We start from the raw sequence: 12,844 nt of genomic DNA on the forward strand, positions 1-12,844 counted from the left end.
GATTGGCTGAGAAAAGCATATTCACTCATAACCTGAATTCACTGTACTCTATCATACTAATGCCAAAGGCAACAGTGCCACCCATTGACAAAAGAGAGAAATCAGTTAAACCCAAGGTTAGGACTAGAAACCCATTTGATCAAAGACCACAAATTGACCAGGCTTAGTTACCACCTAGCACAACTACGGTAAATTTACTAGCTGATCTGTTTAGAGCAAGGATGCTACAGAGAGAACCTGTCAAATTAGCCATCAATTGGGGAACTTTTTGTCCCCTATGTGATGAAAAATAAAAAAATTGTTATGCCTCCCTCGAACCTACATACACACTCATACGAACGTAAATACTCATGTCAGGGGCACCTGTACATATACTGATCTATATCATATACTAAATACCTCTCTAATCAGCAGTATATAGCAGACCTGTGACTTCTATCAGTGTCTGGTTATAGCTTGTATGAGGAGTTTTCATATGGCACGGTCTGAGCTATCAGTGCTGATTGGCTCTGTGCTGATCACATGCACTCTCCCAAGAAAAGAAAAAAACGCTCTAGCAATACACACCAAACTGAGCATGTGGAGTCTGACTCCACTAAGTCTGTCTTATCTGGACATGTTTTGGCAATGGATCTGTGCTTACAGGATCAAACAGCCTATTTACACAATGCAGAGGATTTACCCCTTATGTTCCATAGTGAGTATAATGAGCACACTTTACTGCATATACAGACTGATTTTACTGTTGTGGGTTTAGTAACACTTTAACTCTAAATTGATGGTCCACAGGGACTTTTAAAGCATCACCTATGGAAAATATAGGGTACCAAAATTTGTTGCTATTTCATGGGCCCATGCAATTAAGCCTTAAAGAGGAAGTAAACCCTGATGGGTTTACTTCCTCTTTCATTCCCTGCAAAGGTAAAGCATAATGGACTACTATGCATCGCATCGCATAGTAGTCCATTATGTGTCACTTACCTGTCACAGGAGCCAGCGAAGTCACCGATGTCCCCTGTAGTCCGGCGCATCCATCTTCTCGGTGGGGTCTCGCAGCTCCGCCGCAGCTCTGTCATTTGGCGAAGCTGCGATGACGTCACTCCCGCGCATGCGCACGGGAGCCGACACGCGCAGCATCTACGTCGTTGACGATGCCGCGCTCAGTGCGCCTGCGCGCCGCTGTCTTCAGGTAAATATCTCCTAAACCGTATAGGTTTAGGAGATATTTCTTGGACCTACAGGTAAGCCTCAATCTCGGCTTACCTGTAGGTCAAAGTGTGTTGTAAGGGTTTACAACCACTTTAACATGTTGGGTATCTAACATATCATTGAATTTCTGGATGTCGGAAAGCCATTGGCACCACATCCCTTGGGCTCGGTTCACACCTAAACCGGCCGCAGATCGCACAGCAACGAGTCAGGGCAGAATCTTTGCCTGAATTCGGCCTTAAAACCAGAGCCAAAGATTCACAGTGCGCTCTGCAGCCGCCCCGGGGATATGTGAAAGGACTCCATAGAGAGTTGGTCACATTCCCCTGCTATGCAAATTGAATGCGGAGAAACCCACATCCAATTCGCGTAGGTGTGAACCCAGCCTAAATCAAGCAAAAAGGAGCAATGGGATTCTAAAGGTGCCACAACACAAAGTAAGTATAAAAATATCAACTTTTTATTGAGACAATAATTAAAATCAGTATAAAAACATCATACAGTGTCCAATGCAATTATGGAATAAATGCAGTATATCCAGCTTCATATATACTGCATTTCTTCCATATTCGCATGGACACTGTATGATGTTTTTATGCTGATTTTAATTATTGTCTCAATAAAATTTTGATATTTTTATACTTGCTTGGTGTTGCGGCACCATTAACTTCTCATTGCTCCTTTTATCACTGTAGCACTGACCCCCGAGGGAGCGGCTGGTTTTGCTGGGCTTACCGTTACCTTCTCCAACTCGTGCTCTTCTAGGGGTTTCCCGAGGTTGATGGCCCAATAAACTGTAGAGACCGACACTCGAATCTCTTTTAGGAATTTTTACTTGCAAAAAACGTTGAACAGAACTCGGTCTCTCAGTAAGGAATAGAGGGTATGGGTAGGAAAGCTCAGGTACTCTTGGAACTTCTGACACTTGAATGTCTCTCTCTAGGTGATCCAGGGAATAGCCATGCAATAGCAACTGGATATTTCAACTATCGGATAAATCCCCTTTTTTTGGATTTAGAAACTGACAGGTGATTTAACCACTTCGTAATATGTGCTTTGGCCGGGTGGGAGCCGTCTACTTCTGATAGGATGTTCCTGAACGTCCTTCAGAAGGAGCGGGATCGCGCGCACGCAGCGGCGCGATCCCGATGTGCTCGTGTCACCCGGACACGGCGCATCTCTGATCGGCAGGAGGGCTCTGTGATTGGCCCTCCTGATCACATGATGGCCGTGTCCAATCACGGCTGTCATGTGATATAAACAAACAGCTGGTTGCTAGGCAATCGGCTCCTCCTCTCCTCACACAGAGTCATCGCTGAGGAGAGGAGAGCGGATCGCTGCAGCCGGCTGATGATCAGTGAGTATGAGCTGTTTTTACAGCTTTTTACTAACTGATCACCAGTCTAGTGTAAACACACAACACACCACACAGTATAAACACAATGTCCCCACATATGTCCCCACAACACACATGTCCCCAAAACATACATGTCCCCAAATAATAAAAACACATGTCCCTAATAATAAAAACATGTCCCCCACATATGTCCCACTAAAATCACATGTCCCAATGATTATCTGCACACATATGTACATGATCATTTGCGTAGATATGTCCGTGATCACACAAACCAATTATTATACACTTAACGGATTTTTTTTTACCAAAAACATGTAGCAGAATACATTTTGGCTTAAATTTATGACAAAATTAGATTTTATTGGATTTCTTTTAAAATAGAAAAAAGAAAATAATGTTTTTTTCCAAATTTCCACTTTTTTTGCGCTTATATCGCAAAAAAAAAAAAACCGAGTCGTGAATAAATACCACCAAAATAAAGCTCTATTTGTGCGAACAAAATGATAAAAATTTCATTTGGGTACAGTGTAGCATGACCGCGCAATTGTCACTGAAAGCGCTAGAGCGATGAAAGCTGAAAATTGGGCTGGGAAGGAAGGGGGCGAAAGTGCCCGGTATTGTAGTGGTTATTAAGTATAGCAAAGTCTCTGCCACAGACTTGGTTGTAGAACTTTAGAACAGAACAGAAAGTCTCTCACAGGAACTTAGTTGTAACTGAAGGATGAAATTAGGAACTCTTAAGCCGCGTACACACGGGCGGACTGTATGGCCTACTTAGTCCGTCGAAACACATTTCAGCGGACAGTCCGCTCGTGTGTGGGCTTCAGCAGACTTTTTCAGCGTGCAGTCTGGCGTACCAAGTATTTCAGGATTTCCGTAATATTGTCCGTCATACTTTGGTTTCAGCGGACAATCCGCTCGTCAGTAGGCTAGTTCGACAGACTAAGTATGGCGCATGCTCAGAAAGGATTTACACGGCGGAAGGTTGCATTGCTGTGTATTGGACTTCCTATTTCTAGTCCCGTCGTACGTGCTGTACACGTCATCGCGCAAGCTTTCGACGGACTGTTTGTGCATCCGTGTGTGGTCAACTCCATTCATTCGAAAGTATGACGGACTGTCCGTCGGATTGTATGACGGACTAAGTAGGCCATACAATCCGAGCGTGTGTACGTGGCTTTACAGTACCAGTATCTTGCAGCCGGTCTGGCGATTCCGTAAGAAATGCAGATTCGCTTGGTGTCCTTACAGCTTAGCTTCCAGGCTCTTACCGAGCAGCCAGCCTCGTGCATGGCCCTCTTCTGAAGAGTCCTCCCCTGGTTGCGTTTTCAGTTGCTGGGCCTCTCCAAACCCTAGACGGCACCGGACCACCTCAGAACCCTCCTTCCAGTTACTGTGCCTTGGGCTAGCCAGCCTGACTTGGAAACTCATGGATCCGCACCCCAGGCCATGAGGGCCTCTGGGAGCTGGTCAGGAGGACCAGGACCAGATAGTCAGAACAAACTTCTGGACCAGAACCCAGAACTACGTGACCTCAGCACCTAAAATACCCTCTCCTGAAATACACAGCGAGACAACGCACCCACTGATTGGCCTTGAGAGAGAGATTGGTACCCAATGCGTCCAAACAGACTGCGTTCCAATGCCTGTCATAGGTGACACCCACACCTATGGCCAGACAGAACATAGTACAGTCCAGCTAAACTGAGGCCGAGACCATAATTTAATGAAATTTACCCTAAAACCCAACTATAGTCTTAGAAAAAAACGAAATTTGCAAAAACAGTGCTCTTCAGGAGTCCGGCGCTACATCACATTTTAGGTTGGGTATCTGTTTACTCTGTGCAATGTTCTCTTTTATATTTTACTGGGTTTGTGTGTCTTAAATTAACTTTAGTGTATTTGTACTGAAATTTTGCATTTCTTAAACCATTGTGCTACTATCATATGATATATAGTTGGAACTACCACTATTTTACTCTCCAGGGTCTCTGCTTTCAGAAAATATATAATGTTTGAGAGTTTAAATGGATCTTAATGTCTAAAATTATTATTATTTTTTTTTTAAACATGCTTGCAAACAATTCGTTTTTACTGATGTCTTTTTCACCGTTGATGAGACATCTTCTCACTTTGCGTTGTGTCACTGGTAGAGGAAGTTGGGTGACATTCCCCAGTGGGGTCATAAATATCTGTAAACATGCAAAAGAGGTTCTAACCCTTTTCCACTTTATCCAATCAAAAAAGATGTGTTTTGGATGTAATTCAATTTATAGTGACTATCGAATCTTCTGGTAAAAAAACGATGAGGTCTCATTTGGTGTTTTACATTTATTTGTTTTCATATTGACAGTATTGCCACTAATGCAGCCAGGAAACTGCAAGAAAAAGGTGAGCATCTTTGTTAACTACAAATACCAATTCCAGATTATGAAAATTCAACCAGATTATAGCTCATATGAGAAAAAATAAATAAATTCATTGACCTCGGGTGGATGTTTTTTTTACTCCACAAAACCTGGATTATGCTTTTCAAAAGAAACCTGTCATTCAATTCAAACTTTTAAAAGATAAAGATATGCCCAAGAGCAGGACCAGAAATAAAAACGTCACTTCTGTGCACCCCTCTGATCCTAGTTTCACTTTACTAAAGGCTAGACTTCCCCGCTAAGCTCCGCCATTGGAGCAAATCCACAATACTTTTGTACAATGAGATTTCCTTTATTAGGCTCCATTCACACTTGTGACATCAAAGTTGAAGTTGCGTGACAAGTCATTCCCCATGTTTTCCAATGATAACCATTTATATATGTGCGCCTTAAAGTTTCAGCGACTTCAAATAGTTCATGCACTACTTTGGTTCAATTTTCAGGCAACTTGAGGGCCATAGACTTCAAAGTCTAAGTGCCGGTTCACAGAGGAGCCACTTGTCCAGGCGACTTAGCCGCCTGACAAGTCGCGCTCCGTTCTGTACTATGGAACCATTCTAATAGGAGCGACTCAAGTCGCTCCGACTTAGAAAAAAGGTTCCTGTACAATTTTGGGGCGACTTCAAGCGACTTGCATTGACTTCTATACAGAAGTCGTTTTGCAAGTCGCCGCTGAAGTTGTGTGCAGGTCGCATCTGTGAGTCGCGCTGCAAGTCGTGTCGCCCCCTGTGTGAACCGAGCCTAACCCTAAAAAGTTGCATGAAAGTCATACCTGAATGTTCTACAATGTAACAGTTGTCCATCATCACTGGTCAAAGTCCTATCCAAGTCACACCCATCCAAAGTTGTACCAACATTGGAGTTGTAAAAGGAGCCTTAGCAATTGAACTGGTATAAAAAAAAGGTGGTAGCTCTGGACAGGCGTTGGTCAGAAATGGTATTAGTGTGAGTCCAAAGGTGGAGGGTGTTCTCCTTAAAGGAGGTGAACATGTTATCAAAGTAAAATGTGTATAGACCTGATTGAGATTATAGGCTGCTACCTCTCTGATCAGTATAGAATAATTCATAGTTAGTAAGGTTGAATAAAGACACCAGTCCATCCAGTTCAACCTGAGTGAGTGTCTACAATTGTCCCTATCCCTGTACACACTCATTTCTGTCCCTACCCTCAAGGAGCCCACAATCCTAGGTCCCCATTCATATACTAGGGCCAATTTTTTGACAGAAGCCAATTAACCTCCCTGCATGTCTTTGGAGTGTGGGAGGAAACCGGAGTACCCGGAGGAAACCCACACAGGCACAGGGAGAACATGCAAACTCCAGGCAGGTAGTGTCATGGTTGGGATTTGAACCAGCGACCATTCTTACTGCTAGGTGAGAGAGTGCTAACCACTACACCACTGTGCTGCATTTAGAATTGCTTTCTAAAAATTCCATTTATGGACCCGGGCTGCCCAAGGTGTGGGGGATCCCCTGGGGTATACTTGCATATGTTCTGGACGTGCCCGGCCCTGCGGCCCTTCTGGTCTGGAATATTTGAACAGCTAAACACCCACCTGGAACTCTCTGTCCCTGTAACGCCTGAGTTGGCTTTGCTGGGGGTGGTAGATGATGACCAGAGGTCCCACCATAGCAAATTGTTAATTTTTCACCTTCTGATTTATGCAAAGAAAGAGATACTGTGTGGGTGGACATCCCTGAAACCCCCCCCCCCGTGTCCTCCTGGGAGAAAAGAATAAATGCTGCCTTGCTGCTATATAAACTCACATACATTAATCGAGGGTGCCCCTGGAAATTTGAAAAAATATGGTCACCCTGGATGGAGGTGCTATGAGTAAGCGCTGGTTTTAGCGTGAAACGCGTCAGCAATTTTGTTCTATTTTTCCCTTTGCTGTGATGTTTCGTGTGATATGGAGTTTTTTCACTTGAAGAAATAAAGGCATTTTCATTTTTTACTTAATCTGGAGTGCGGCTGTCCAGAGTTTTGTTTGTTTCCACCCTGGATGGAGGGTTCAGCTGCCTCCCCCTTCTCCCTCCCTTTTTTTCCCCTCCCCCCCCTCCCATTTCCCCTCATTTCGCCTTTCTGTCTGTCCCCCCCCCCCCCCCCCCTTAGTAGACTGGCTGGACCATCCGCTGCTGGCTTGGGTAACTCTTCACTAAAATGAACAGATCTCCTTGATGAGTGGGGTATGAATATGGGGGGCAATGGGTAGTCTTGGTTATGTGATGTAGATCTGATGCATCATGCGGTGTGCATGATATAAGTCTGCATTATGGATATGTATGTTGCATTTTATTCCTTCAATAAAGAACTCCTGACTGAAAAAAAAAAAAAATTCCATTTATTAAATCTTGGGTACAGGCAGTTGATCAAATTTAAGCTCTACATTCCGTAACCCTCGATCTTCTTTCACTATACATGGGCAGGTTGGTTAGCATTCAAATCCACCCCAGATTACATGAACATTATGGCATCCAAATAGAAATCGCCTGAACTACATGACTGTATGGATATCTTTGCTATTACTAGCTTTGATCCCTGAGTGTCTGTAACCATTGGATAGGACTTAAGGTTATATATCTACTACCCCTGGCACCTCCTAAACCCTCCACTTCCACCTCCCATTACATTTTTTTTTATTTTATAATTTTATTATTTTTCTCCTCTTGCTATTTTTCTTATTTCTTTCTTTTCTCAATATTTTATAGACCAATTAAATGAGATGTCCACAATAATTTCATCTCTGTTTGAAACCTACTAACTGTCCTCCTTGTGGGTATATCCACTTTCAGACCGGACCATTTTGCTGGTCAAAGACCAGACCACTTTTTGCGATTCGGCACTACGTCGCTTTAACTGACAATTGCGCGGTCATGCGACGTGGCTCCCAAACAAAATTGACGTCCTTTTTTCCCCACAAATAGAGCTTTCTTTTGGTGGTATTTGATCACCCCTGCAGTTTTTATTTTTTGCGCTATAAACAAAAATAGAGCGACAATTTTGAAAAAAACGCATTATTTTTTACTTTTTGTTATAATAAATATCCCCCAAAAATATATAAAAAAACATTTTTTTCCCTCAGTTTAGGCCGATACGTATTCTTCTACATATTTTTGGTAAAAAAAATTGCAATAAGCGATTATTGATTGGTTTGCGCAAAAGTTATAGCGTTTACAAAATATGGATAGTTTTATAGCATTTTATTAATAATTTTTTATTATTTTTTTTTTTACTAGTAATGGCGACGATCAGCGATTTTTATTGTGACTGCGACATTGTGGGGGACCCATCGGACATTTTTGACACATTTTTGGGACCATTGTCATTTATACAGTAATCACTGCTATATAAATGCAGTGATTCCTGTGTAAATGACACTGGCAATGAAGGGGTTAACCAGTGGGTGGCAGTGTAGGGGTTAAGTGTTCCTAGGGGCGTGTTACTAACTGTGGGGGGGTTGGGCTTTCATTTAGTGAACACTGATCTCTGCTCCAATCACATGGAGCAGAGATCGGCGTCACTAGTTGCTAGGCAGAATGGAGAAATGTTTTTTACAACGGCACTTCTCCATTCGGCCGCTCCGTGAGACGATCGCGGGGATGCCCGCGGCGATCGAGTCCGCGGGTCCCGCGACCGGACTCACGGGGGTCCCGACCAGCGCCGGCGGGGCGCTCCCGATGGCAGGGCGGCAAATTTAAAGGGACGTACATGTACGCACATTTGCCTGCCCGTGCCATTCTGTCGACGTACATCGCCGTGCGCTGGTCGGCAAGTGGATATATTGGCGTAATTCAAGGTTTTCTAAAATATTGTATATGTCATCTCAATAAAGAGTTAAAGGTAAAAAAAAAAGAATTGCTTTTTAGAACCTCAAAAACTGGACTGGACGCAACACATAAAAATGATTATCCCATTTGGAAATTAATTTAAAACATTTATTGAACAAGAATACAGCCAACACGTTTCAGGGGACATGACACCCCCCTTCTTTAGGACTAACCATTTAAAAAATAAATCATAATATATAGTAAATAATACTTTACAATTGGAAACAAACAAAAAAAAAAAATACATAATATATACAATAATTGTGTTTTTATCTTATTTAATGTAGTATTTGTTTTTCACTTTTTTTATGCTAAGCCCTGAAGAAGGGAGCAGTCCTTTCCCTGAAAAACTTTGTATTGTATTTGACATTCTTGTTTAAATGTTTTAAATACATTTCCAACCAAGATTACTTTTTACTAGACATTTCCAACCCCATATACATTTTATTAGCCATTAAAGAATTGTCCTTGAACGGGAGGATAGTAAGTGGAATTTAGCTTGAGAGAGAGAGAGGAGTTTAGCACTGGGGTTTATGAAGTTCAGCTCTTAGTAAAAAAAAGTTAAGAAACCAGCAGGGGTGCCTCCCCCCCTAATCCATGTGCCTGGCCCCTAATCTACATGCAGGGCACCGGACGCATGGATTCCAATGGGGTTTTTTTTTTATTTGTATTTTTTTGCAAGCACATGAGTAGAGCCTGAGGCTAAATTGGCTTCAAAAAGAGCTCTGTACCCCAAGCCCACCCAGTTGTGTGGCATTAGCAAATTAATATTTGCTAATGTTTTTCTGCTCCTCCTCCTGGGAGTCCTAAGACCCGATTGGCCGTGAGTCCTAAATCCTGATTGGCCAGGAGGAGAAGCGTCCGCTGGGACTCTGGAGGAGACACAGAGGGGAAGCTGCCGAAGCCGCAACCTGAATGGGGTAAGTGCAGGAGGGGAAAGGGAGGGAGGGGGGGGCATGGCATTTGAGCGTTAATATATTCTATTGGCCCTAATATTCATTTTATTCTGGCCACTTTGCATGCAATAAAGTGTTTGTTACCCCAACATTTGATGTTCCTGATATGTGTCTGCTGTACCATGTACTTGTATGAGCGTCTCCTGTTCTCTTTGTATTCCTTCCTTTCTGTGAAATCACCAATGTTCCTGCCAGTCCCTCTGCTGTCCTTATAAAAAATGACCACACTAAGCAGGAGAACACACCGTCCTCAGTTCTCTAGCTATGTTGGGAACTTGGGCTACTACCTCCAATGATAAGACTTGTCCTGACATGCCCCCGCTGCACAGTAATTCACTGGGAAGATCAGTGTACTGTTGCTTCTCCTCCCCAAAGCTTCCTTGCAGCCGAGAAGAGAAAAAACGGAGGGGATGTGATCACTTAGACCCTGTTCACACTTGAGCATTTTTCAGCTTGTATAACGCTCGGTTCTGAAACTCCAAAGCCCCCAACAAGCAAAATCCCATTCATTTCAATGGCCTCTGTTCACGCATGAGTGTTCTGTCTCCTGTAGCAAAACACCTGAAGCTCAAATAAGTATATGAGCTTCTTTTTGGCAGATTACAGGCATTTTTGGCCCCATAGACCTCAATAGAAATGCCTGACTTGAGCAGGAAAAACACTTGGAAAATGCTCAAATAGCAGCTCTCCACCCCCAATTTCCTCCCCCTGGTTCTTTCTATTTGCTAAACAAAAGCACCTGAAGCTGTAAAACGCTTGTAATACACTTTTAAAATGCTTTAAAAAAGCTTGTAAAAAGCCCAAAAAATGTCAGTAAATCGATGTGAATGGAGTCTTACAAATGTAGCACTAACCCCTGAAGGAGCTGCTGGTTATTTTTGGGCTTACCGTTACCTTTCCTTCTCCTTGTGGCACGTCTAGGGGATGTCCCGGGTAGATGGCCCAGTAACTTGAGACTGGCAACAGATCCACTTGAATGGATTTTATTTGCAAAAACTCAAACCATTGAACAGTCTTTCAGCTTGGGATCAGAGAGTTGGAAAGGAAAGTTCAGGTACTCTCAATGTCAAAGTCAAAAACGTTGAAGAACTTGCTTGCTTTGACTGCATCCAGAGAATAGCCATTCGCAGCTGGATGGTCACTCAGGTTGGACAGTCCCTCTCTCACAAGGCCTAGCAGCCAACAAGGGGCTTACTCAGGAACAAGGTCTTTGTCACAGACGTTGTTGTAGAACATGTAGGGAAACTAAGCTGTAGAACACTTGTAGGATTCCTGGATCTTTCAGCCTGCTTGGGGATATCCACAAGACCGGATTCTCTCGGTTTCTTCAGCCCTTCCAGACTCTTGTTAAGAAAACCAAATTTACACATGGTGTTCTTCTAAAGAGTCCTCTCCTGGAATACTTGAAGTACACTGGGTCTCTCCCAAACCGGAGACGGCACCCATCCACCTTAGAATCCTTCCTTAGTTCCCTTGCCTTGGGCTAGCCAGCCCCGATACATTAAAGTCGGTGGATCTGCACCCCAGGCCACAGCCTTCCTGGGGGCTGGTCAGGAGGACCAGGACAATGTAGTCAGCACATCATTCTGGACCGGAACCCCGAACCACGTGACGTCTAGGCTTGTGCAATTCGTTTCGTAACGAATCGAAATTCGGCCGAATTTTGCATCTTTCGGACATTCGGATGCATCCGAATGTCCGAATAAAAAAAATAACGAATAAGAACGAATAAGAAAGAAATATAATGAATGAATTCGACATGATTCGGTAATTCTTTAAAGATCTAAAGAAACAAAGGGTCAGCTCAAAGTAAATCTTATAGTCCAATCAGCTAATTAATTTTGTGTCGGAGGTTGGATTACTGGCAAAGGGCATTCCTAAAAACTGAGTTAGAAGGGTGTTGTGTTGTATTTGAGCCGAGGAGAAGAGACGTTGTCATTGTGCGTGTTAAAAGATTCAATAAACAAACGACTTTCCAAACTACAAATCATTATCACGAATGTCTATACATACATAAATAGCGAATTTCAACAAATGAATTCGACACTCTACGAATAATAACAAATTATCCGACAACGTATTAACGTAACATAACGAATATAACATAACGAAATGATGTATTTTACGAATGACAGCGAACCGAAACTAAACAAAATTTTCCATTGTGCACAAGTCTAGTGACGTCCGCATCTTAAATACCCTCCCCAAGAGGGCACAGCTGGAGGGCCACTCCCACTGACCTGACTTCGAAAGAGAGTAAATTTAAACGCCTAACCAGACTATAGTTCCACTCCTGCCACCAGAGACAGCGCCCCACCCTGTGGCCAGGCTGAACATCTCACAGCCCAGTCAGACTGACACAGAAGTCAAATTTAGGCAAATAGACCCAAACCAAACTGTAGTTTGGGTAAAGTTACATTTTGAAAAACGCATAACGCGTGCTTGTCAGGAGCCGCCGCTACATTAAAAAAAAAAAAAAAATTAAAAAAAAGGTTGGTTTACAAGGTGATAGTTTACAATCACGTTAACTCTCAAACACTAGAGGCGTCTAGCATTTATGTGAGTTTAAAATGCGTTTAGGCATGTTTTGAGTTTGCACTGCTCTTCTCTCCTCTCCTGAATGCTCCTTTGATGGGATTGTTTCTTTGCCTGTAATACTCCTTCTTTTTTTTTTTTTTTTTTTTTTTTTTTTTTTAATACCCCTATGTGTGCATGGAGACATAGGCTAGCAAAGAGGTGCTTTTATAGGCTGAAGAACCTAAATTCTTCTAATTAATCTTTGTTATGCCGCGTACACACGAGTGGATTGTATGGCGTACTTAGTCCGTCGAAACACATTTCAGCGGACAATCCGCTCGTGTGTGGGCTTCAGCTGACTTTTTCAGCGTGCAGTCCGGCGTACTAAGTATTTCGGATTTTTCTAAATTCTGTCCGTCGTACTTTGGTTTCAGCGGACAATCCGCTCGTCAGTAGGCTAGTTCGATGGACTAAGAATGGCGCATGCCCAGAAAGGATTTACACGGCGGAAGGGTGCTTTGCTGTGTATTGGACTTCCTATTTCT

The 12,844-nt window shown here is 43.0% G+C and overlaps 1 protein-coding gene across 1 annotated transcript in view; it reads left to right on the top strand.

The window, feature by feature from the left end:
* The window catches only part of ABHD12B (abhydrolase domain containing 12B), a 62,839-nt gene that overhangs the window by 32,919 nt on the left and 17,076 nt on the right, over positions 1–12,844 (top strand). The window contains exon 8 of the mRNA XM_077466787.1: positions 4,923–4,960. Coding sequence (XP_077322913.1) covers positions 4,923–4,960 — 38 coding nt within the window. The remainder of the gene's footprint in view (positions 1–4,922; positions 4,961–12,844) is intronic.

The sequence above is a fragment of the Lithobates pipiens genome, unplaced genomic scaffold, assembly GCF_037356315.1.
Source record: "Lithobates pipiens isolate NorthernLeopardFrog02 unplaced genomic scaffold, aLitPip1_a1.2 Scaffold_37, whole genome shotgun sequence".
In the NCBI taxonomy this organism is placed as follows: domain Eukaryota; kingdom Metazoa; phylum Chordata; class Amphibia; order Anura; family Ranidae; genus Lithobates; species Lithobates pipiens.